Source organism: Zalophus californianus, chromosome 7, assembly GCF_009762305.2.
Source record: "Zalophus californianus isolate mZalCal1 chromosome 7, mZalCal1.pri.v2, whole genome shotgun sequence".
In the NCBI taxonomy this organism is placed as follows: domain Eukaryota; kingdom Metazoa; phylum Chordata; class Mammalia; order Carnivora; family Otariidae; genus Zalophus; species Zalophus californianus.
The window spans coordinates 43,867,140-43,892,879 of record NC_045601.1 but is presented as its reverse complement, the minus strand read 5'-3'; the positions used below and the strand labels follow the sequence as shown (position 1 = coordinate 43,892,879).

General features: G+C 38.9%; 1 protein-coding gene across 3 annotated transcripts in view; it reads right to left on the bottom strand.

Moving 5' to 3' along the window:
- MCM9 (minichromosome maintenance 9 homologous recombination repair factor) overlaps positions 1-25,740 on the bottom strand; it is a 105,883-nt gene that overhangs the window by 20,260 nt on the left and 59,883 nt on the right. For all 3 annotated transcript variants that reach the window (XM_027602384.2, XM_035728546.1, XM_035728547.1), the window contains exon 8: positions 24,915-25,089. In XM_027602384.2, coding sequence (XP_027458185.2) covers positions 24,915-25,089 — 175 coding nt within the window. The remainder of the gene's footprint in view (positions 1-24,914; positions 25,090-25,740) is intronic.

Below are 25,740 nucleotides of genomic sequence, written 5' to 3'. Positions count from 1 at the left end.
ATCAGCTGAGTGGACTGCTGCTGTGGTTCTCCTATGACTGGTAGAATCGCACATACAATAAATGTCTACTTGTCGGTCTCGCTACAAAGTTCTGAGCATCTGGAGGACAGAGGCTTTGTCTTTTCATCTTTGTGGTGTGAGTAGCTAGCAGAGAGCATGACGTTGCTTAGTGCTCCAGATATGTTTATTGAGCAAAACAATAAATTGCTATCATGCTTGTTTTTAAAATTTAGACTGAGGAATAGCACCAAATACATAATTGCGATATCAGATTTTTTCCTACAATGGCCCTTAGCAAATAGCAAAGGAATTCTCTATTACTTAGGAGTCTACTGACACCCTACCCTGGAATTCTAATTCTGTGCAGTGTGCGCAAAGGGACACATTAAAAACAAAATAAAACAAAACAAAACAAACAAAAAACCTCAGAAATTCCCTGCAACCTTGGAGGTCAGCCAGATATTCTGCTTCAGTGGTTCATACTAATATCCTTAAAGGATATTATAATTCAGATAAAAAAATCCTTCACAAAGCAATCAGACTTTATTCACTTGAAACATGAGAGAAAGAGAAAAAGCAAAAGCAGACACATTTAAGAATTCCTAGATATGATGTTGTAAGGTATCAAACATCTTAAAGAAAAACTTGAAGTGTTCTCAGAAAAAAAGGGCCCAGAACATCTGGATGATGATGGCTTTTGTATTGCCGGCCAAATGAAGAAGTCTTTGAACTGAGGCGTGAGGAGTAGGTAAGGTCTTTTAAGGGTAAAATTCAGAGTATCTTTATTTTACTTTGGCAGAATACATGATTAAGTATTCCCTTTTCACATTTAACCCTTCTAATCTGCTTGCTAATTAACAACTTGATATGCTTTATGTCTCTAGAGACATTTTCTCAAGAGCTCTGCATTTGGCAAATAACTGTATACTTTGCATCCGGAAGATTAACAGGCTTCTAACTAGGGAGAGAATGAACTGAAGATTCTGAAAACCGTTAGCCAAAAAATTAGATGAGCTACTGTTGGAGGCATATCCAACTCTTTCATAAATTGTAGAGTGACACACAGATTAAGTGCCATGAAAAATGAACATGAGGGGTGCCCGGGTGGCTCAGTTGTTAAGCGTCTGTCTTTGGCTCAGGTCATGATCCCAGGGTCCTGGGATCGAGCCCCTCATTGGGCTCCCTCTCCCTCTGCCTCTGCCTGCCGCTCTCCCCTGCTCATGCTCTCTCTCAAATAAATAAAATCTTAAAAAAAAAAAAAAAAGAAAGGAAAACGAACATGAGTTACAGGGGAACTTGAAGATGTTTCCGTTGTTCCCACCACCGAGCAGATGCTACATGCACACAGAGCACCGAAGCACACCTGACAGCCATCCCAAGAGCAAAGCCAGTACGTGCTATTCTTGCACTGTTTTCTAAGTGACATTATGTCAAAGGGCAATTCCTCCAGCTGAAGGAAAAATATCACATAATTGGTGTAGAGGTGATCTGGGGACAAACTGTAAAAACTACCACAGAGCTTGACCCCACGTGACAAAGTAGTGTCTTTATAAACCCCACCACCCTTTTTATCTAGCTCTTTGAGACCCACTGAGCTCAAGACTCTCCTCATCCAGAGGCATCTCCTATTTAGATGGGAGTCACCAGGCTGTCTGGCTAAACTATCACTCCCCAGCACTGACAAGCCTCCCAGCAGGGACAACTGTTGTAGGACTTGTTCTTCAGTATATTCCTTAAGTGATTCTTTTGTCCTCAACGCACAGAAGTTCCAGACAGGCCAACCACTGGAATGTCCGTCAAGCCTATAACTCCACAGTCCCTTCTTTGAGAACTGCCATGCAGGAATGGCGGGCTAGGCCCGAGGTTGGAAACTAAGGGCAGCCACTCCCCAAGCCGCCCGGAGGCCTCGGAGCTGCTGCTACATGACTACTAGGGACAATCTCAGTGGCCCTCTTTTGAGGGTATCTGGAATGGACACAAGAGGGAGAACTGAACTACTAAAGAGAGCTGAACGAGTCTGAGAGACCCACAAATACACACACGCAGAAACAGTCACAGCAAAGTATCTGAGTCACAAGAATGGGACAGCGGGAATGGCTGCTATTTTATATCTACTTTGCACAAACTCCCATTCCCCAAATTATGTTCCAGTCACCAAAAGAAGCAGCTTCTGTTTTTCTGGTCCTGTTTCCACATTTGTAAAAAGGGGGTTATAATGATAGCAGTCTGATACAGAACTACTGTGAGAAAGAAATGGGTTCTTATGTGTACAATACTTAGAAAAGAGCCTGGCACCTAATAAGTACTAGATAAATACAGATATCCCTTATTATCCAAACTCCTGCTTTCTGAAAATAGGAATTTGAATATAGTAAGATAAATTTTCTGATAAATTCCTTGCTACCCAAATTCAGGAACAAAAAAGATTTGGCCACAGATACTTGTGTTACTTATTATAGTTAAGCACCTCATCATGTGCCAGATACCATGCTGTGTGATTTACATGTAAGAGTAAACCAACCTTCTTTTTCTATTTTATTGAATTCTATTTGACATGTAACGTTATATAAACTCAAGGTATTCCAAATACTGATTTGATACTCTTATATATTGTAATATGTTGCCATTGTAGTGAAAGTTAGCACTTCCATCATGTTATGTGATTACCATTTGTTTTTAACAGTGAGAGTGATTAAGATCTAGTCTCAGGGCGCCTGGGTGACTCAGTCGGTTAAGCTCTGACTCTTGGTTTTGGCTCAGGTCATGATCTCAGGGTTGTGAGATCAAGCCCCATGTCGGGCTCTGCACTCAGTGCGGAGTTTGTTAAGGCTCTCCTTCTCCCTCCGCCTCTCCACCCCCCCCAAAAAATAAATAAATCTTTGAAAAAAAAGAGATCTACTCTCTTAGCAAGTTTGAGGATTATAATATAATATTGTTGTTTATATTCACCATACTGTGCATTAGATCTCCAGGACTAGTCTACCAGTTGCAAGTTTATACTCTTAAAAAACATCTTTCCTTCTCCCCCAACCTCCAGGCCCTGATAACCACTATTTTACTCTGTTTTTATGAGTTTGATTTTTTATAATGGTATATATAAGTGATACCATACAGTATTTGCCTTTCCGTCTGACTTACTTTACTTAGCATAATGTCCTCAAGGTCCATCCTTGTCATAAATGGCAGATTTCCTTTTTTCTCATGGCTAAATGTATTCCATTATATATACACATACCACATCTTCTTTATCCATTCATCTGTTGCTAGGCACTTGGGTTGTTTCCGTATCTTGGCTATTGTGAAGAATGCTGCAGTAAACATGGGAGTGCAGGATATCTCCTTGATAACCTGTTTTCATTTCTTCTAGTATATACCCAGAAATTGGATTGTTGGATCATGTAGTAGTTCTTTTTTAATTTTTTTTTTTTAAGATTTATTTATTTGACAGAGAGAGAGATAGCGAGAGCAGGAATACTAGCAAGGGGAGTGGGAGAGGGAGAAGCAGGCATCCCGCAGGGAGCGCGATGCAGGGCCTGATCCCAGGACCCTGGGATCATGACCTGAGCCGAAGGCAGACGCTTAAGAACTAAGCCACCCAGGCACCCCTCTTTTTTAATTTTTTGAGGACCCTCCATACTATTTTCCATAGTGGTTGCACCAATAATACATTCCTACCAACAGTGTACAAAGGTTTCCTTTTCTCCACATCTTTTCCAGCACTTGTTATCTCGTCTTCTTGATGATAACCATTCTAACAGGTATGAGATGATATCTCATTATGGCTTTGATTTGCATCCCGATGGTTAGTGATGTTGAGTACCTTTTCATGTACCTGTTGGCTATTTGTATGTCTTCTTTGGAAAAACGTCTACTTAGTTCTCTGCCCATTTTTTCATCCAATTGTTTATTGTATGAGTTCTGCATATATTTTGAATATTAACCCTTTATCCAATATATGGTTGGCAAATATTTTTCCCCACTCTGTAGGCTGCCTTTTGAAGACACTGTTGCAGCAGGACATGTTCTACTTGACTGAGCTGGATACAGGCATGCAGTCCCAGACCAAGTAGAGGCACATGTTCCTCTTTGAGCACACTGTCACCTTTAGCAAACTACTCTGGAAGGGATCCTTCACCCTGGACTGCATGTTTGAAAGGAGAATCATGATGAATTACTTGGTCCTGGATGAGAATGTGGACAGTGACCCCAGCAAGTCTGCACTCATGAACAGGGAGACTTCTGAGCAGATCATTCTGCAAGCCACCAACACTGAAATCCAGCAAGCCTGGGCACAGGACACTCATCAAGTCTTAGAAACACAGTGAGACTCCTTAAATGCTGCCATCGGACCTCATTCACCGAAGAGTACTATGTGCTGAAAGGGAATGACATCTGTGTGAACCAAGGTGAGGCGATCCCGTCCTCACTGTCAACAAGCAGAATATGTGCCTGATGTTGTCAGCCGGCCAGCAACCATCCCCCCACAGCTGAGGCCTGGGTCCTGGCGTACCTCACCAAAGCCAGGGTGGCAGTAAAAAAAAACAGTGACAAGAGCACTAAATAAGTGCCTCATTGGCTTCTCAAGGAGTGTGTGGATTTAGAAAACTGAAAAGCAACCCAAAAATATGAACACGTGGTAGGGAATTACTGCTGCTGCTTCTCAATGGATGCCACTGGAACCGATATTTTGAGCACTAGAACCACATGAAGCATGTCATCCAGCCTGGACCTTTCCAATTTTTGTTGTTGTTGGTGGTGGTGGTGGTTTTCCTTTCTACTTATAATTTTCTGTTCATTTTTTTCCCTCTTTTTTCCCCCTAGGTTTTCATTAAGAAACTTCCTGAAGCCCCAGGTGATGCAAAGGCCTGCCTTCTGTGCTCCATGTGCCCACAGGAGTCACTGGACTGGACTTCTATTTTTCTTGTAGTAAGTTACTCACATATATATACACCTGCAGGTGTTTTTTTCCCCTTCAAAACAAGGAGTTTAGACATCAACTAAAGAAGAAGTAAAATGAATCATACAGCTTTAAGCATTAGCACGAGCATTTATATAGGAGAATTACAGTTAGTGAGTACTAACCACTGAAGAGAGCTGAACGAGGCTGAAAGACCCACAGACACACACACAAATTCAGTCACAAAGTATCTGAGTCACAATAATGGGAAAGCAGGTTTGAAGCATCCTTCTGATGCTAAGGCAGCAATGAAACAATACAGCTGCTATTTTATATCTACTTTGAACAAACTCCCATTTTCCAAATTATGTTTCAGTCATCAAAAGATGCGGCTTTTGCCACCTGGGGTACCCCAGGCTTAAGGTGTGCTTCGGGTAACATGAGCTCTTCTCATTATAACTTTAAAAGGCCTTCCCAGTTATCATCTACCCTCTAGCACTCAGTATTTCATCCTGGAGCAGAATCATGTTTTGGCTGACTGATCAAAGTTCCTGGACAGATGGAGGAGCCTAATGATGATGGTGACAATGGTCCATATTCCTTCAAAAAGTTCTGGGAAAGCAAGTTGTTCATAGTTAATTTGGCAGGAAAATCTGACCTAAATTGATGTGTCTTTATTCTATTTAGTGTGAAGTTTCATAAGCTTCACTGCAATAGAATGAAAATGTTTGATTACAGGGTGCTGTCTCCAGTACTGCTAGTAGGTTTCATAATATAGGACACATGCACTGTGTTACTTTCCCAAAATGAAAACAAAAAAATCTGAATTCCACCATGTATTTGGCCTCAAGGGTTTCTAAAAAGAATTGTAGGCCTATAACAATAATACTTAACTGGCATTTATTAGAGGTCAGGTTATATCAGAAGCACTTTACATGGATTAATTAACTCATTTAATTTTCACAGTAGCCCTTTGAAATGGAGTAATTCTCATCATCTTACCAATGAGAAAGCCAAGGAAGAAAAGTAGAGTAAAATGTCAGTAATTAGCTAGTAGGTAGTAGAGCTGAAACCTCAACCCAGCCAGACTAGCTCTGAGACTCTTCCTCTTAATTATTATAATTCTTTCAATACCCAATGTGTTCTTATAGTCACTAAAAAAAAAGGAGCTCTTGATGCAGTTTCCTGAACTTGTTCCGTATCTAGCATAGATCACATTCAATATGTCATGATATAACTTGAAACCATATATTTTTTAAAGATTTTATTTATTTATTTGACAGAAAGAGAGACAGCGAGAGAGGGAACACAGCAGGGGGAGTGGGAGAAGCAGGCCTCCCGCCAAGCAGGGAGCCCGACATGGGGCTCGATCCCAGGACCCTGGAATCATGACCTGAGCCGAAGGCAGACACTTAACGACTGAGCCACCCAGGCGCCCCTGAAACCATATTTTATATATGTACATATTCTGTAATCAACCAGCCAGCAGCTGAATTCATTTGTCATGGCTGAGGTTTACAGCATCTCATAGGTGGTATCTTAAACGTTATCTATTTATGTTATCTATTTACTCATTAGTTATCTATAGATAACTATATATAGTTAACTCAAACGTTATCTATTTACTCATTAGATGTCTGAATTCCTTACACAAATTTTTTCTAGTCTACACTGCCACAACCATATAGGCAGCCTACTTGACCTCTAGGCAGCTCTAACCTAAGAAGTCTTCCTTGTACGGATTCTAAAACACTTCCCTGAACTTTCTGGCCATTGATTCTAAAGGATATAGAAAAGTTTAATTCCATTTCTATATATTTGAACCCCTTAAAATAATTATAGATAACTATTTCTCCAATTACTCTTTCTAGAAATGGTTCAAAGAAAACATGGGTAATATTTTAAAAATACACAGCAAAAGTTGGTATGAGTTAAATGAGAAAGAATAACTTAAAAAATAAGATGCTGATTTCCAGCTTTCCAGAGGACGATGGCAGCTGCTTATATCCAAATTTCTCCACATATCCTTCAGAGACCTTACAGATAAACAAGGGAGCAAATAAACCCATAAAACAAAACTAAGAAGTAAGAGTGAGAGAGAATACTGCAAAGTTCAATTTACATGGAAATCAACAAATAGATATTAAAAACTGGCAAAGCTAATTTAGAGCCCACAATGGAATAGAAAGATCAGGGGAGACTAAGTGAAAAGGAGAAGAGACCAACAGGCTCCTCATGATGGTGGAACATAGCTAACATCACCCTTAGAAGGACAGAGTCCCACATGGAATAGGGAAATACTGAGAAAAGGTTTGAAACCTTGTGGATCAAAGCAGTGGCTACTGGGGATCAGAAAGAAGGACCTGAAAGTTCTTGAGAGCAGAGGTGGCCTTCTTGGAAAAGCTCCTCGATTAGATGAGTCAGGAGTCCTTTGGAGTCTTGGTGATCAGGGGAAGGGGGAGACGAGCAGTAGATATTAAAGATCCTACTAAACAAATAAGAAATAAAACCAGAAGACACATCAACCAGCCCCTTAACCTTTAGAAAAAACACTGTTAAATAATTGCACTTGCCTGAGATTACTCTGAGTTAAAAATTAGTACATCCTCCAAACTTCTCACCATCATCACAATAGAATAACTATTATTGATTTAGAAAAAGATAAGACATTTTAAAAGTAATGGAAATAACATGTAACATCCATATAAAACTACTATAAGAATCAAAATACCTCAGGTGATAAAACCCCTTATCCAATACCCTGCCATAAAACCCACAAAGCAGAAAAAATCTGTATATAATCTGCTCACTTTAATATCCTTAAACAAACATTTGCATATATGAAAAAACATTCCAAGTCAGAAATTCAAAAACCCAAAACAGTAAAGTACAAAAAAGATATATATCCAGAGATGACTCAGGGAAGAAAAGGAAGAGAGGAGAGAGAAGACAAAATAATTTCAGAAATGAACATTCAAATCTGAGATGCCCAAAGAGACAAGACTGGCAATATAATAGAAAGTGCTATGAAGAGGAATAAAAATGCCAAGAGAATAAAAACAAAATACAAAAGAGCTAAAAAGTCTGAGATACAAATTGGTAGCTACAGAATCTAGGCAAAGAAGACCTAAACTATATGTAATTAGAATTTCTGAAAAATAAAAACAAAGGACGGAGCTTATATATATAAAATTGTAATTCAAGAAGAATTTTCAGAAAGAGTTCTATATTTCAAAGGGCTCACTAACATCTAGACAAACTGACCAAAAATAATCAACTGAGGCATAGCCTAGTAAAAATACTGCATTTAAAACGAAAGGAAAAAAATCCTTCTGGGCCTTCAGGCAAGAAAATCAAATCACCTACAAAGCAAAGGATATCATAATGGCATCATATTTGTCAACAGCAACACACATAGCAAGACTACAGGAAAGAAAGTGTAAGGCTAGGTCTTCATATCCAGCCAAGCTGTTTTCAAGTATTGAAGCTATGAAAAATAGTTTGAAACCGGCACAAACTCAGTATGGTATTCAGGAGCCCTTTCCAAGGAATCTCTTAAGAGGATGAGCTTCATTTAAGTAAGAGATGTCAGTGATGCTCTGGATTGATGGTGAGCACTGAAGACATTTAATTTTAGATAAAAGACTGAAACACAGGAAGAGATACATTTAGAAGAGTATGTGTTATCTGTCCTGTCAAAGTATAAATAATACAATCTCTTTTTTAGTAGTAAAGAGAAGGGAAGAGGGCGAAAGTAGAATAAGCTCATTGATTACCATATGGGTAACAGAGTCAAAGGTATTATTTTAAGCTCCCAACTGAGGATAAAGGGGCTGCTGGCATTATAAAAGGTATTTTTTTAAAGGTAAGTCCTAGAACAGGTGTTGGCAAACTTTAGGTGGCAGGTCAAATTCAGTTCACCTGTTTTTGTAAATCAAGTTTCAATGGGACACAGCCAAATCCATCCAGTTACATATTGCCTATGACTTCTTTTGCTCTGTCTACATTGTAGGTACTAACGTAGTCATACTGTCCAAATCAACAGAGGTGAGTGGTTGTGTAAGAGACGGTATGGTCCACAAAGCCTTAAATATTTACTATCTGGGTCTTTATAGAAAAAGTTTGCCAACTCCTAATGTATAACAGAAGTACAAATCTTCCTAAATGCCAGACACATAGAAAAAGAAACGTAGTAAGTTTTTAAAAAATGAAACCATTAACACCAATCATATTGATAATACCAATAAATGTAAATGTGCTTAATTCATACATTAAAAGGAAAAGATTTTCAGGTCATTCATAAAGCAAAATAAAGTAAGACCAACTGTATGCTCTATATAAGAGAACAAACTGAGGCAGCTTTTTCTGTCCACAGGTCCTGTCCCCATGATATAATAAAAGGACCTCCAAAGACGAACCATGAGAGACGATGGACTCTGAAAAATAAACTGGGGGTTCTAGAGGGGATGGGGTGGGGGGATGGGCTAGCCTGGTGATAGGTATTAAAGAGGGCACGCTCTGCATGGAGCACTGGGTGTTATGCACAAACAATAAATCATGGAACACTACATCAAAAACTAATGATGTAATGTATGGTGATTAACATAACAATAAAAAATTTAAAGAAAAAAAGCTATACAAAGTTAGGCTAAAAGATTAAGATTCACTGGATGTAGAGAATATTTCTAAATAAAATAAAACATTAAAATAGGGGCGGAGCAAGATGGCGGAGGAGTAGGAGACCTAGATTTTGTCTGGTCTCAGGAATTCAGCTGAATAGGGATCAAACCATTCTGAACACCTACGAACTCAACAGAAGATCGAACAGGAGAGTAGCAACAACTCTCTGAACAGAGAAGCGACCACTTACTGGAAGGTAGGACGTGCGGAGAAGTGAATCCGAGGCGATATTCGGGAGGATAGACAGCGGGGGAGGGGCCTCCGTCGGCCGCTTCTGGCAAGTGCTAGAGCCGCGGAGCACAAAATCGGACCTTTTAAAAGTTGGCTCGGCGGAGGGACGTCGCTCCAGTGGCTAAGCGGGGGGGTGGAACCCTCCCGGGACAGTGTGGTCTCAGGACCCTTGGGGTCACAGAGAGACCGGGGGTGCCTGAGTGCGGCAGAGCTCCCAGGTGTCGGGGTGGGGAAGCCGGCTGCAGATACGGAGCAGAGTCGCGGGCTCTCAGCTCGGGGTGGCCATAAACTGTGATCTGCGGCCCAGTCGGGGCACGGCTCCCCCAGCAAGGACCCAACAAGCAGCAGATCCGGGGAGACTCCCCTTCCTTCCCGGGGAGGAGCGGTGCGGGAGCGCACTGCAGGGATCTGCTGGGTTTGGAGACTCCGAGCGGGGTCGGGTGCCAGAGATACAAACGCTCGGTCACAGGCCGGGTGAGCACGGAGTGCGGCCAGAGACCGGGGACACGGGAGTGACTGCTTTTCTCTGGGGGCGCACTGAGGAGTGGGGCCCCGAGTTCTCGGCTCCTCTGGGCGGAGACTGGGAGGCCGCCATTTTCGCCCTGGTCCTCCAAAGCTGTACCGAGAGCTTGCAGGGAACAAAAGCTCCTGAGAGCAAACTGGAGCAGCTTCCTTAGCCCGGACCGACAAGGGCGGGGCAATTCCGCCTCCAGCAAAGACATTTGGAAACCACAGCAACAGGCCCCTCCCCCAGAAGATCAACACAAACAGCCAGCAAGCCAAGACCAAGTTGATCGATCAAGGAGAATAGGAGAACTCCAGCGCTAGGAGAATACTGCACATAGATTCATGGCTTCTTTTTTTTTTTTTCACCATGATTCATTATTTCATCAAAGTTAATTTTTGTTGACTTTTTTTTATTTTTCTTTTTCCCTTTTTCAACCAACATCTTATAAATCCCTTTTTTAAAAAAAAAAACATTTTTTATTTTTTTTTCATTTTTAGAGTCATATTTTATCCCTTCATAGTAGTTATCCTTGTTTTTGGCATATATATATAAGTTGTTCTCTCTTTAAAATTTTGAGGTACAGTTTCTTCTAACAGATCAAAATATACCCTAAACCACTAGTGTATGGCTTTGTTCTAGTCTCCTGCCTGATCACATTCTCTCCCTTTTTCCTTTTTTTTTTTTTCCTTAAATCTCCTTTCTTTTTTCAAACAACTTATCTTACCAAGTCCTTTTATAAAATCTTTTATAATTTTCATCTTTATAGTCATCTTCCATCCCTTCATTGTATCAACCCTTATTTTGTACATATATGTCTTTCTTCCTTTAAAATTTTAGGAGGCCCTTTTTTCTAACACACCAAAATATGCCCAAAATCTAGTGTGTGGCACTGATCTATGCACTAGCCTGATCATATTTGATCATTTTCTGCCTTTTTTGAATTGTTTTGTTTTTGTTTTTATCTTTTTTATCTTTTTTTTTTCTTTTTCTCTTTCTTTTTTCTTTCTTTCCCTTTCTTTTCCCCTGGTTTCAGGTCTTTTCTGATTTGTATACAGTATATTTGCTGGGGACGTTGTAAACCTGTTAGCCTTTTGTTCTCTCATTCATCTATTCTCCTCTGGACAAAATGACAAGACGAAAGAAATCACCTCAGCAAAAAGAACAAGAGGTAGTACCGTCAGCCAGGGACCTACTCAATACGGACATTAGTACGATGTCAGACCTAGAGTTCAGAATCATGACTTTAAAGATACTAGCTGGGCTTGAAAAAAGCGTGGAAGTTATTAGAGAAACCCTTTCTGGAGAAATAAAAGAACTAAAATCTAACCAAATCGAAATCAAAAAGGCTATTGATGAGGTGCAATCAAAAATGGGGGCACTAAATGCTAGGATAAATGAGGCAGAAGAGAGAATCAGCGATATAGAAGACCAAATGATAGAAAATAAAGAGGCTGAGAAAAAGAGAGAGAAACAACTACAGGATCACGAGGGCAGAATTCGAGAGATAAGTGATACAATAAGACGAAACAACATTAGAATAATTGGGATCCCAGAAGAAGAAGAGAGAGAGAGAGGGGCAGAAGGTATATTGGAGCAAATTATAGCAGAGAACTTCCCTAATGTGAGGAAGGAAACAGGCATTAAAATCCAGGAGGCACAGAGAACCCCTCTCAAAATCAATAAAAATAGGTCAACACCCCGACATCTAATAGTAAAACTTATGAGTCTCAGAGACAAAGAGAAAATCCTGAAAGCAGCTCGGGAGAAGAGATATGTAACCTACAATGGTAGAAACATTAGATTGGCAACAGACTTATCCACAGAGACCTGGCAGGACAGAAAGGACTGGCAAGATATCTTCAGAGCACTAAACGAGAAAAATATGCAGCCAAGAATACTATATCCAGCTAGGCTATCATTGAAAATAGAAGGAGAGATCAAAAGCTTCCAGAACAAACAAAAACTAAAGGAATTTGCAAACACGAAACCAGCCCTCCAAGAAATATTGAGAGGGGTCCTCTAAGCAAAGAGAGAACCTAAAAGCAGCAAAGAGCAGAAACGAACACAGACAACAGACAGTTAACAGTCACCTTACAGGTAATACAATGGCACTAAATTCATACCTTTCAATAGTTACCCTGAATGTAAATGGGCTAAATGCCCCAATCAAAAGACACAGGCTATCAGATTGGATTAAAAAACAAGACCCATCAATATGCTGTCTGCAAGAGACTCATTTTACACCCAAAGACACCCCCAGATTGAAAGTGAGGGGGTGGAAAACCATTTACCATGCTAATGGACACCAAAAGAAAGCTGGGGTGGCAATCCTTATATCAGACAAACTAGATTTTAAAACAAAGACTGTAATAAGAGATGAGGAAGGACACTATATCCTACTTAAAGGGTCTATCCAACAAGAAGATCTAACAATTGTAAATATCTATGCCCCGAACATGGGAGCAGCCAATTATATAAGGCAATTAATAACAAAAGCAAAGAAACACATTGACAACAATACAATAATAGTGGGGGACTTTAACACCCCCCTGACTGAAATGGACAGATCATCTAAGCAAAAGATCAACAAGGAAATAAAGACTTTAAATGACACACTGGACCAAATGGACTTCACAGACATATTCAGAACATTCCATCCCAAAGCAACGGAATACACATTCTTCTCTAGTGCCCATGGAACATTCTCCAGAATTGATCACATCCTAGGTCACAAATCAGGTCTCAATCGGTACCAAAAGATTGGGATCATTCCCTGCATATTTTCAGACCACAATGCTTTGAAACTAGAACTCAACCACAAGAGGAAAGTTGGAAAGAACTCAAATACATGGAGGCTAAAGAGCATCCTACTAAAGAATGAATGGGTCAACCAAGAAATTAAAGAAGAATTAAAAAAATTCATGGAAACCAATGAAAATGAAAACACAACTGTTCAAAATCTTTGGGATACAGCAAAGGCAGTCCTGAGAGGAAAGTATATAGCAATACAAGCCTTTCTCAAGAAACAAGAAAGGTCTCAAATACACAACCTAACCCTACACCTAAAGGAGCTGGAGAAAGAACAGCAAAGAAAGCCTAAACCCAGCAGGAGAAGAGAAATCATAAAGATCAGAGCAGAAATCAATGAACTAGAAACCAAAAGAACAGTAGAACAGATCAACGAAACTAGGAGCTGGTTCTTTGAAAGAATTAACAAGATTGATAAACCCCTGGCCAGACTGATCAAAAAGAAAAGAGAAATGACCCAAATCAACAAAATCATGAATGAAAGAGGAGAGATCACAAGCAACACCAAAGAAATACAAACAATTATAAGAACATATTATGAGCAACTCTATGCCAGCAAATTAGATAACCTGGAAGAAATGGGTGCATTCCTAGAGATGTATCAACTACCAAAATTGAACCAGGAAGAAATAGAAAACCTGAACAGACCTATAACCACTAAGGAAATTGAAACAGTCATCAAAAATCTCCCAAGAAACAAAAGCCCAGGGCCAGATGGCTTCCCAGGGGAATTCTATCAGACATTTCAAGAAGAATTAATACCTATTCTCCTCAAACTCTTCCAAAAAATAGAAATGGAAGGGAAACTTCCAAACTCATTTTATGAGGCCAGCATTACCTTGATCCCAAAACCAGACAAAGACCCCATCAAAAAAGAGAATTACAGACCAATATCCTTGATGAACATGGATGCAAAAATTCTCACCAAAATACTAGCCAATAGGATCCAACAGTACATTAAAAGGATTATTCACCACGACCAAGTGGGATTTATCCCTGGGCTGCAAGGCTGGTTCAACATCCGCAAATCAATCAACGTGATACAATACATTAACAAAAGAAAGAACAAGAATCATATGATCCTCTCAATAGATGCAGAAAAAGCATTTGACAAAGTACAACATCCTTTCTTGATCAAAACTCTTCAGAGTATAGGGATAGAGGGTACATACCTCAATATCATAAAAGCCATCTACGAAAAACCTACAGCGAATATCATTCTCAATGGGGAAAGGCTGAGAGCTTTTCCCCTAAGGTCAGGAACGCGGCAGGGATGTCCACTCTCACCACTGCTATTCAACATAGTATTAGAAGTCCTAGCCACAGCAATCAGACAACAAAAAGAAATCAAAGGCATCCAAATCGGCAAAGAGGAAGTCAAACTCTCACTCTTTGCAGATGATATGATACTGTATGTGGAAAACCCAAAAGACTCCACCCCAAAACTGCTAGAACTCATACAGGAATTCAGTAAAGTAGCAGGATATAAAATCAATGCACAGAAATCAGTGGCATTCCTATACACCAACAACAAGACAGAAGAGAGACAAATCAAGGAGTCTATCCCATTTACAATTGCACCCAAAACCATTAGATACCTAGGAATAAATCTAACCAAAGAGGCAAAGGATCTGTACTCAGAAAACTATAAAATACTCAGGAAAGAAATTGAAGAAGACACAAAGAAATGGAAAAACGTTCCATGCTCATGGATTGGGAGAATCAACATTGTGAAGATGTCAATGCTACCTAGAGCAATCTACACATTCAATGCAATCCCCATCAAAATACCATCCACTTTTTTCAAAGAAATGGAACAAATAATCCTAAAATTTGTATGGAACCAGAAGAGACCCCGAATAGCCAGAGGAATACTGAAAAAGAAAAGCAAAGCTGGCGGCATCACAATTCCGGACTTCCAGCTCTATTACAAAGCTGTCATCATCAAGACAGTATGGTACTGGCACAAAAACAGACACATAGATCAATGGAACAGAATTGAGAGCCCAGAAATGGACCCTCAACTCTATGGTCAACTTATTTTTGACAAAGCAGGAAAGAATGTCCAATGGCAAAAAGACAGTCTCTTCAACAAATGGTGTTGGGAAAATTGGACAGCCACATGCAGAAGAATGAAACTGGACCATTTCCTTACACCACACACAAAAATAGACTCCAAATGGTTGAAAGACCTAAACGTGAGACAGGAGTCCATCCAAATCCTAAAGGAGAACACAGGTAGCAACCTTTTCGACCTTAGCCGCAGCAACTTCTTCCTAGAAACATCGCCAAAGGCACGGGAAGCCAGGGCAAAAATGAACTATTGGGATTTCATCAAGATAAAAAGCTTCTGCACAGCAAAAGAAACAGTCCACAAAACCAAAAGACAACCGACAGAATGGGAGAAAATATTTGCAAATGACATATCAGATAAAGGGCTAGTATCCAAAATCTATAAAGAACTTATCAAACTCAACACCCAAAGAACAAATAATCCAATCAAGAAATGGGCAGAAGACATGAACAGACATTTCTCCAAAGAAGACATCCAAATGGCCAACAGGCACATGAAAAAGTGCTCAACATCGCTTGGTATCAGGGAAATCCAAATCAAAACCTCAATGAGATACCACCTCACACCCGTCAGAATGGCTAAAATTAACAAGTCAGGGAACGACAGATGTTGGCGGGGATGTGGAGAAAGGGGAACCCTCCTACACTGTTGGTGGGAATGCAAGCTGGTGCAACCCCTCTGGAAAACAGTATGGAGGTTCCTCAAACAGTTGAAATTAGAGCTACCGTTCGATCCAGCAATTGCACTACTGGGTATTTACCACAAAGATACAAATGTAGGGACCCGAAGGGGTACGTGTACCCCAATGTTTATAGCAGCAATGTCCACCATAGCCAAACTGTGGAAAGAGCCAAGATGCCCATCGACAGATGAATGGATAAAGAAGATGTGGTATATATACACAATGGAATATTATGCAGCCATCAAAAGGAATGAGATCTTGCCATTTGCAACGACGTGGATGGAACTGGAGGGTGTTATGCTGAGTGAAATAAGTCAATCAGAGAAAGACATGTATCACATGACCTCACTGATATGAGGAATTCTTAATCTCAGGAAAGAAACTGAGTGTTACTGGAGTGGTTGGGGGTGGGAGGGATGGGGTGGTTGGGTGATAGATATTGGGGAGGGTATGTGCTACGGTGAGTGCTGTGAATTGTGCAAGACTGTTGAATCACAGATCTGTACTTCTGAAACAAATAATGCAACATATTTTAAGAAAAAAGAAAAAGAAGAAGATAACAGGAGAGGAAGAAAAGGGGAGTATGTCAGAGGGGGAGACGAACCATGAGAGATGATGGACTCTGAAAAACAAACTGAGGGTTCTAGAGGGGAGGGGGGTAGGGGGATGGGTTAGCCTGGTGATGGGCATTGAGGAGGGCACGTTCTGCATGGAGCACTGGGTGTTATGAACAAACAATGAATCATGGAACACTGCACCAAAAACTAATGATGTAATATATGGTGATTAACATAACAATAAAAAAATTAAAAAAAAAACATTAAAATAAAAAAAGTACCTCAAAAATAAAAATTTAAAAATTTAAAAAATTTAAAAAATAACAAACTGAAATCTAAAGGTTAAGCATAAAGGAATGGGCAAAGATATATTAGGCAAATGCAAATAATATGAAATGAGGAGTTATGATCTTGATGCCAGGCAAGGCAACATTCCGACCAAAAAGCATGAAGACAGAGAAGTACAAATGCCAAAGCCACAGCAACTATCTCCAGAAAGCAGAAGCTATGAGAGATGCAAAGAGAACCCAGCAGACACAGAAGAAGAAGAGACTAACACATCTTCTCAGTCTGAGACATGTCAAACATACAAAAGGTAAGTAAAGATAGAGGGGACCTAAACAACATCATTTATAAGGTATAGTTCACGTGTGTGTATATTACATTCTGATTATAGGGAACAGAATTTCTCTAGCACACATGGGCCAGTCATGAAATTATCTTTATATTAGACCACACACACACAAACACCAAACCAAACCAAACCAACCAAACAAACAAAAAACCTTATGAAGTACCTTAAAGTACATATAATGCAAACAAGATTTTCTGGCCACAATGCCATAAAACTAAAAACTAATAATATCAAAACACAAGTTAATTTTAAAAAGTTTCTTCTACCTGAACACTAAAAAACTCTTTAAAGCAAACTCTTGGGAGAAAGGGGATATACAAATCCAAACTGCAGAATTTCTAAAACATATTAAAAGATGATAATGAGAATGCTACATATTATTGAAGCAGTACCAAAGAGTATGTATGTGTGTGTCTATATACACGTATAAATATATATATATATACACTATCTTTTGCATAAGAGATGCAAACACATGCTCACACAACCCCTCCCACCGTGTGTTTTTGCTTATTTTTGCAAAAAAAAGAAACACAGGAAGGATAAATCAGAAACCAATGAAAAAGATATCCATAAAGGATAGGAAAAAATAGAATGGAAGAGGTAGGGATAAGAGTGTGATATCGTTGGTATATCTTTCTATATAGTTTTGACTTTTGAAATGTTTTGCAAATTCAGAAAATAAAATTTTAAAAACACTGAAAAAAGCAAACTCTAAAAGTGAACACAAGCATTAACTTAAAACCCTGATTCCTATCTACCAAGTCAGTAATATGACCACACAAAGAAAATAATTAATTCATGGGGCGCCTGGGTGGCTCAGTCATTAAGCGTCTGCCTTCGGCTCAGGTCATGATCCCAGGGTCCTGGGATAGAGCCCCACATTGGGCTCCCTGCTCAGCGGGAAGCCTGCTTCTCCCTCTCCCACTCCCCCTGCTTGTGTTCCCTCTCTCGCTGTGTCTCTCTCTATCAAATAAATAAATAAAACCTTTAAAAAAAAAAAAAGAAAAGAATTAATTCAAATAACCTTTGAATATGCACTCTGACCAAATATGACCTTGGTGGAGTATATTCTAAGCATAAGAAAAACTGCAAAGAAGGCTTGAATATTAGTTTTTTTTGCATTTGTTGTTATTGGCAACAGTGTTGGTATAATAATACTGAAACTATTTTGCAGACTCAATTGAGTTCAGAAACACAAGTTCTGTGAACTTTCATATACATATGAAATAATATAATTTTGGGGAGTCGTAAGTCCTAACTTACCCTAACCTAATAGGACTGGTTAGAAAACAAAGTTTTTTAAAAAATACATAAATACTTGCACAACAATTTAAATGTACTTAATATGGCTAAACTGTATGCTTAAAAATGGTTAAGATTTTAAGTTTCATGCTTGTGAATTTTACCATATGGTAGGCATAGAGCCAGGATACTGACATCTATCAACCCTAAGTTGAGACTATCCCTGAAAGAAGGGTATTGTTATTTTCCTTCCACAGATGACTAAATTGCAGCTTAGAGCTGGCAATTATGTCGCATAAGACCAGAAAGTAGTAACAGAGACTAGAATTGACTGTGGGTTTCTCTGACCCTAAAGCTTACGCTCTTTCCATCATGGTAACCACTCGATTTTTGAAAAGAATATTAACAATTTAGTTTTGCCTTATTTTTTAATTTAATTTTATTTCTAAAAAGATTTTATTTATTTATTTATTTTGGGGGGGGCGCCAGCAGGGGAGGAGAAGAGGAGGGAGAGGAAGAGGGAAAGAATCTCAAGCCCACTGTGCACTGAGCGCTTGGGCTAAATCTCACAACCCTGAGATCATGACCTAAGCAGAAACCAAGAGTCGGACGCTTAATGGAATGAGCCACCCAGGCGCCCCATACTTTCGTTTTATTTAAATGAAGGGACATTCATTGCTTTTGTTATTGTTGGATATTTGTTGTTACTGAGTAGTGACAGTGGCAGTTTTAAGGAGTTTTACCAAGAATGCACAAGGAGGGAAATAATTCCAAAGGAAAGGTGTTTGGTCTCTTGGACAGTAACATCTGCTCTTCCTGAGTGTTGTTTCAGGTTACATCCTCTGCCTGGAAAATATGGAGCCTAACAACTTAAGGTGGAAGAGATTCAAATCCAAGTTATATGTGTAATCTTTTTTAAACACAATTTTAAATTCTTGAACAGTGTCAAAAATGTGAAATCTGGTTGAAATACATGTTTAGACCAGCATGCATTAGAGACATCATGTTCAAAAGCAAAAGCAGTAACTGCTAAATGCTCATCCACATGTGGTGGCCCTGTTACCCCTGGGAATTGGCTGTTCAGTACGTTCGGAGACCACAGGAACCTAAGCTCTGTTAGTACAAGGTAATTAAAAAATATCTTCACTAAATTGCTCAAGAAACCCTTTCAAGATGGAGAAATTTAAAAAACCAACCATTACATAATAATACAGTTATGTAACATTTACAAACTGTGTCTTAAAATGCATGATAAAAATTGAATGGTATAAATATCTTTATGAATCCAGAAATAGTTATGTAGAGTGTGGAACAAATCAGAATGCCACCAACATTCACACCTGGATGAATAAGAACTTGTGTAATGAAAATAACTAGAAGAGAACAAAGATCCTATAATTCCTGGAATGTGGTAAATTATAGTCATCTTTAAGTAAAAGAGATATGCCAAAAAGCTTCAAAAAATAAAAATTCTTGCATAAATGTAAAGAAGCTGAAAGGCTAAAATATCAAGTCTGATCCATGCCACAGTTCAAAGAGGTATTAAAGTCTGGATAGTAGCCAAGACAAAAGAGAAACATTTGAAGAATTTTATCTTGAAAAGATAATCATACAAATGTTTACCATAATAATAACCATAATATCAATATCTACTGTGGTACAATGGTCAAAAAAGTAAGTCTTTAAGAAAAGTTCGTAAGATCAAGGCATTCAAAGTACTTCTCATGCAAAACTCCTTTCAGTACATATTATATATTTGACAAATGGATTAAAGGAGAAATAATTTAAAATTGTAAATATGAGTAGCACACATCTTCTAGCTGTAAACTGTCTCCTTTCCCAACAAAGAAATTCAATCTGAAAATTATTCATTAAAATTATTTACTTTAGAAGATGTCAGTACCAGTTAAAAAAAGGGTTTTACTAATGATAAATGTATCATCTCTCCTTGGTACTGTTGTTCCTTTCCATTCCCTTCATCCATTCTTATGTCGTAGCTTACCATCCAAGCCCACCAGCAGCAGTCAAAGCTTGGGCCATGAACTTGTACCTGTCCATACACTGTTACCAATCAGGGAAGAGGTAAGTACAAAAAAAGTAAGTGTTTAGAAATTTCAATAGCAATTTCACAGAGTGATTTCATGTCTGTTGAATCTAAGAATAAAATATATGGGAAAAAATAAAAATTAAAAACATGGGTTTACATATTTTTTAAATTAAGTATTACTGTGGTATAATTTTTTTTTTAAGATTTTATTTATTTATTTGACAGAGAGAGACACAGCGAGAGAGGAAACACAAGCAGGAGGAGTGGGAGAGGGAGAAGCAGGCTTCCCGCCAAGCAGGGAGCCTGATGCAGGGCTCGATCCCAGGACCCTGAGATCATGACCTGAGCCGAAGGCAGACGCTTAATGACTGAGTCACCCAGGCACCCTTACTGTGGTATAATTTACATACAGTAAAATCCAACTTTTTTAGGTGCCCCCCTGCAGTCAATCTCTTCTCCTAATGGCCAATCCTTGGCAACCATTGATTTGATTTCACTTCTTACAATTTTGCCTTTTCTAGAATATGATATAAATGGAATCATAAACTAAGTAGTTATTGTGCCTGGCATCTTTTATTTCACATAGCGCTTTTAAGATTTAAGCATGTTGCTTAATGTATCAATAGTTTGTTCTTTTATCTTCCTAGTAGTATTCTATTGTATGAATTTATCAAAATATTTATCCATTCACCAGTTGATGGATTTCTGGGTTATTTTCAATCTTGGGTGATTATGACTAAAGCTGCTATAAGCCTTTATGTGTAAGTCATTTTTTGTAAATAAATATCCAAGTGTTCTAGCACCATTTTTAAAAAATGACTATCCTTTTTTTATTGAATTATCTTGGCATTGTTCTTGAAAATCAACTAACTTTATACCTGTGAGTCTATTTCTGGACTGTATTCTCTTCCATTGATCTATGTCTATCTTTATACCAATGCTATGCTACCTTGATTATTGCAGCTTTATAGTAAATCTTGAAATAAGTAAGTTCTACAGATTTGTTCTTTTTCAAAATTGTTTTGGCTATTCTAGTTCCTGTGCTTTTCCATATAAAATTTAAAATCAGCTTGTCGATTTCTGCAAAAAGCTTGCTGGGATTTTAATTGAAATTGTACAGATTCTATAGGTCGCTTTGAGGAAAACAGATATTTTAACAACACTGTCTTCTGATGAAAAAATTTGGTATATATTCCATTTACTTAGGCCTTCTTTAATTTCTTTCACCAATGTTCTGCAGTTTTCATTGTAAAAATCTAGAATGTATTTTGCTAGATTTATCCCTAAACATTTCTTATTTGTGGATACTATTGTAAGTGGTTAGATACTTCAGTTTCTAACTGTTCATTGGTAGCACAGAGAAATACAATTAATTTTTATACACCAATCTGTGACTTTTTAAAACTCATTTATTAGTTCTAATACCTTTTTCATTGATTCTTTTTTTAAGACTTTATTTATTTGACAGAGAGAGACAAAGCGAGAGAGGGAACACAAGAAGGGGGAGTGGGAGAGGACCCCAGGATCATGACCTGAGCTGAAGGCAGACACCCAACGACTGAGCCACCCAGATGACCCCTTTTCTCATTTATTCTTTTGAGATCTTCTATGGAGACAATCATGTCATATAGACAGTTTAACTTCTTCCTTTCCAAACTGAATGTCTTTTATTTCTTTTTCTTGCATTACTAAACTGACTAGGACTTCCAGTACAATATTGGCCAGAAGTAGTAAGACTGGACATCCTTGACTTGCTCCCAATCTTAAATGGAAAACATTTCACTTCATCATAAAGTATGAATTAAGTTTTCCATAGATGACATTTAAACAGGCAGATGGACTTCTCTTCCTATTTGCTGAGAATGTTTATCATTATTGGGTATTTAATTTTGTCTGATATGTTTTCTGCATCTATAGGGATGTTTTCTCTTTTATTCTGTTAATATTGTGAATTCACATTGATTGATTTTCAAATATTACATCAACTTTGCATTCCTGGATGATCCCCACTTGGTTATAATGTATAATCTTTTTAATATACTGCTGGATTTAATTTACTAAAGTATTATTAAGAATTCTCATGTCATGGAGCACGTGGCTGGCTTAGTCGATAGAGCATGTACTCTTGATCTCAGGAGTGTGAGTTCAAGCCCCACACTGGGTATGGAGCCTACCTTAAAAAAAAAAACAAAACAGAAAAGAGTTTTCATGTCTTATGTTCATGGGGGGATATCATTCTGTAGTTTTATTTTCTTGTAATGTCTTGGTCAGGTTTTGGTGTTTCCATGGAATATTTTTTCCCCATCCTTTTAACTTACCTATACGTTTGAATTTAAAGTCAGTTTCTTGAAGGCGGCATTTAGTTGGGTCTTGCTTTTCTATCCAATCTGACAGTCACTGCCTTTTAATTATTTACATGATTATTAATATAATCATTGATATGACTGAATTTGTATCTACCATCTTGCTAATTGCATTCTATTTGTCCCATCTATTCTTTGTTCCCTTTTTCTTCTCTTCCTGCATTCTTTTATTTTTTATGATTCCATTTTACCTCTACCGCTGGTTTATTAGTTACACCTCTTTTATTTTCTAGTGGTTGTTCTAGAGTTTGCATCTTACAGTCTACCTTCAAATGATATTATACCACTTCATGTATAGCATAAGGCCATTAGTGTCTGTAAGGCCGTGACAGTTGATCTGGGCTTTGGCATTGTTGTTATCTTTACCCTCAGTGCACCAGACATTTTGAATTCTTTCATTGTTGAGCTGCGTTACTTTGTGCATCTAGATGGGGGTTGTAGTGCAGTGCCGGAAGATCATTCTCAGTGTTCCTACTCTACCTTCAGCTTTCAGCAGTCACCACACAACTCACCACAGTGGGGTCTCTTTCTTTCTTTTTTTTTTTTGAAGATTTTATTTATTTATTTGAGAGAGAGAGAGAATGAGAGATAGAAAGCACAAGAGGGAAGAGGGTCAGAGGGAGAAGCAGACTCCCTGCTGAGCAGGAAGCCCGATGCGGGACTCGATCCCGGGACTCCAGGATCATGACCTGAGCCGAAGGCAGTCGCTTAACCAACTGAGCCACCCAGGCGCCCGTGTCTCTTTCCATATTACTTCACCTTCCCCACTGACAGACTGCTTGTTACTTGGTGTTAGGCTTATTTGGGGGCCAGGTTGGTTTTTGGTCTCCTGGTCTGAGACAGGGTCTATGAGCCTGCTTTTGGATGGGATGGGCTAGAAAGCTGTAAGCCTTCTGTCCCTCCCACCTGGTGGCAGCAGAACCCTGCCATGTATCTGTGGTGGTCCTTGGGCAGGAGGAGTTGTTCTGTCCCTTTCCCGATGGTACAGACCTCTGTTTTGCCTTGGTTCAGGATTCTGGACCTGAAGAGTGTTTCCAGCCCTTCCCTCAGGAGAAGAAGGCTTTTGCTCCTACCCTTCTCCCATAAGGGCCATTTTGTCTAGCTCCCACGGGAGGGAAGGAAGATGCCCTAATCTAAGTAGAAAGGTTTTGGGGTTTTTTTTTTTTTTGGTTTTTTTTTTGTTTTTTTTTTTGCCTCTACTCTTCTGCCAAAAGCCCATGGGTTGGAGACCTAGCACAGTACCTGGTATATAGCAGGCTCTTCATGAATATACAATGAGTCATTGTATATTGAATGAAATGAATAGATCTGGTCATTGTTCTACCTAGCTTTTTCTTGCATTTTTTTTCCTACGGGCTCTATCCTCTCACCCACCCACAGCCCCCTTTTTCTTTCCAAGTGTATATAATTAGATCTCACAGACTCTATATATACCAGCATGCCTTTTCATGCCCACTACTGTTTGAAGACTCTGCTGGCAGCCCTATCTGCCTAGTCAACTGGCCTCACACCTATAATAGTAGCATTAGGGTTGAGATAGTTCTAGCTCTGTGCTTTGGATGATCCAGCAGACCACTTGGTGGTCAGCCTTTGTAGCCAGGTAAGTTTCTCATAACCACCTCAGGGCCTGGGCGAATGGATTTCTATCTGACTTGCCCATTTTTCCTCCTCAGTGGTTATATGTTGCAAGTGACTCACATACCTCAACCCCTACACCTCCCTGAGTCACAATAGGCACTTTATTTTACTAATACATTTTATTATTTAGTTTTCCACATGCTGAGATCAACCTTCTATTAGGATAGATAAGGAGAATGCCACTGAAAGCAGAAATCATGTTATTTCTTTTTGAATCTTTAAAAATTCCTAACATAGTAAGTAGATATACATTATTGAATGAGAGAATATGTTGGATCCTGCATTGAAAGAAAGCTCTTCATAAGTCCCAGCCCTGAATTAAGTCAACTTACATTTATACTTTAGTTTTTCCTTTCTTTGTCCCAACAACTCATTTTTACTTCCTCATACACATCCATGGGGATGCTAATGTGTGTCTTGATGAATGTAACTGATAATCCCTGATAAAACCAAACATACCTTGCAGTTCAATAAGTTTCATCTTTTTCCACAATCACATTGTTAACTAATCTCATTATTCCCGTAGATTTTAAAGAAAAGAAACTCTTACCCAGCCTTAGCAACACTTATGGTTTGTTGCTCCATTGCCTCGTGGATACTGGTTCTATCATGCTCTTTGAGGCTGTTAAACTCATCGATACAGCAAAGGCCCGCATCTGCAAGTACTAATGCGCCAGCCTCCAAATTCCATTCTCCTGAGTCTTTCACAGCAGTTACTGTCAGACCTAAGGAAACAAGCAAGCTATGTCAGCTTTATTTTCAAAAGTATATCTTATACCTATAAGGGGAAAGTACCTACATTTTAAATGGAAAAGAGTCAATGCTTTTATTTCTAATCTGTCAAGAATGAATGGCATCAGACAGAGAACTGGTGATTCCCAAGGGGAGGAGGAATGGGAGGAAAGGCAAAATAAGGGAAGGGAATGAAGAGGTACAAACTTACAAATGAATCATAGGGACGTAAAGTACAGCATAGGGAATACAGTCAATAATATTGTAATAACTTTGTATGGTGACAGATGGTAACCAGACTGATCATGGTGAGCATTTCATAATGTATATAAATGTTGAATCACTATGCTGTATATCTGAAATGAATATAATATTGTATGTCAACTACACTTCAATAAAAAAAAAGTGGATGGCATCAGAACAACTATTTCTGGTGTCCAGGCACTGGAAGGCCTCAGAAGATCGTATGTTCTGAAAATATAAGATGTGTTATTGAGTATTTTATAGCAACCGGAAGTCTCCAAATTTTCTCTTTCCTTGGTAGGTACCCTCACTGAACAGAAGGAGCAAATAGATCTCTAGAGATCTTCTGACAAGAGGTTCTGTCTTATATGCTGTTTATAGAGAGCGGTCCAAAGACAGAA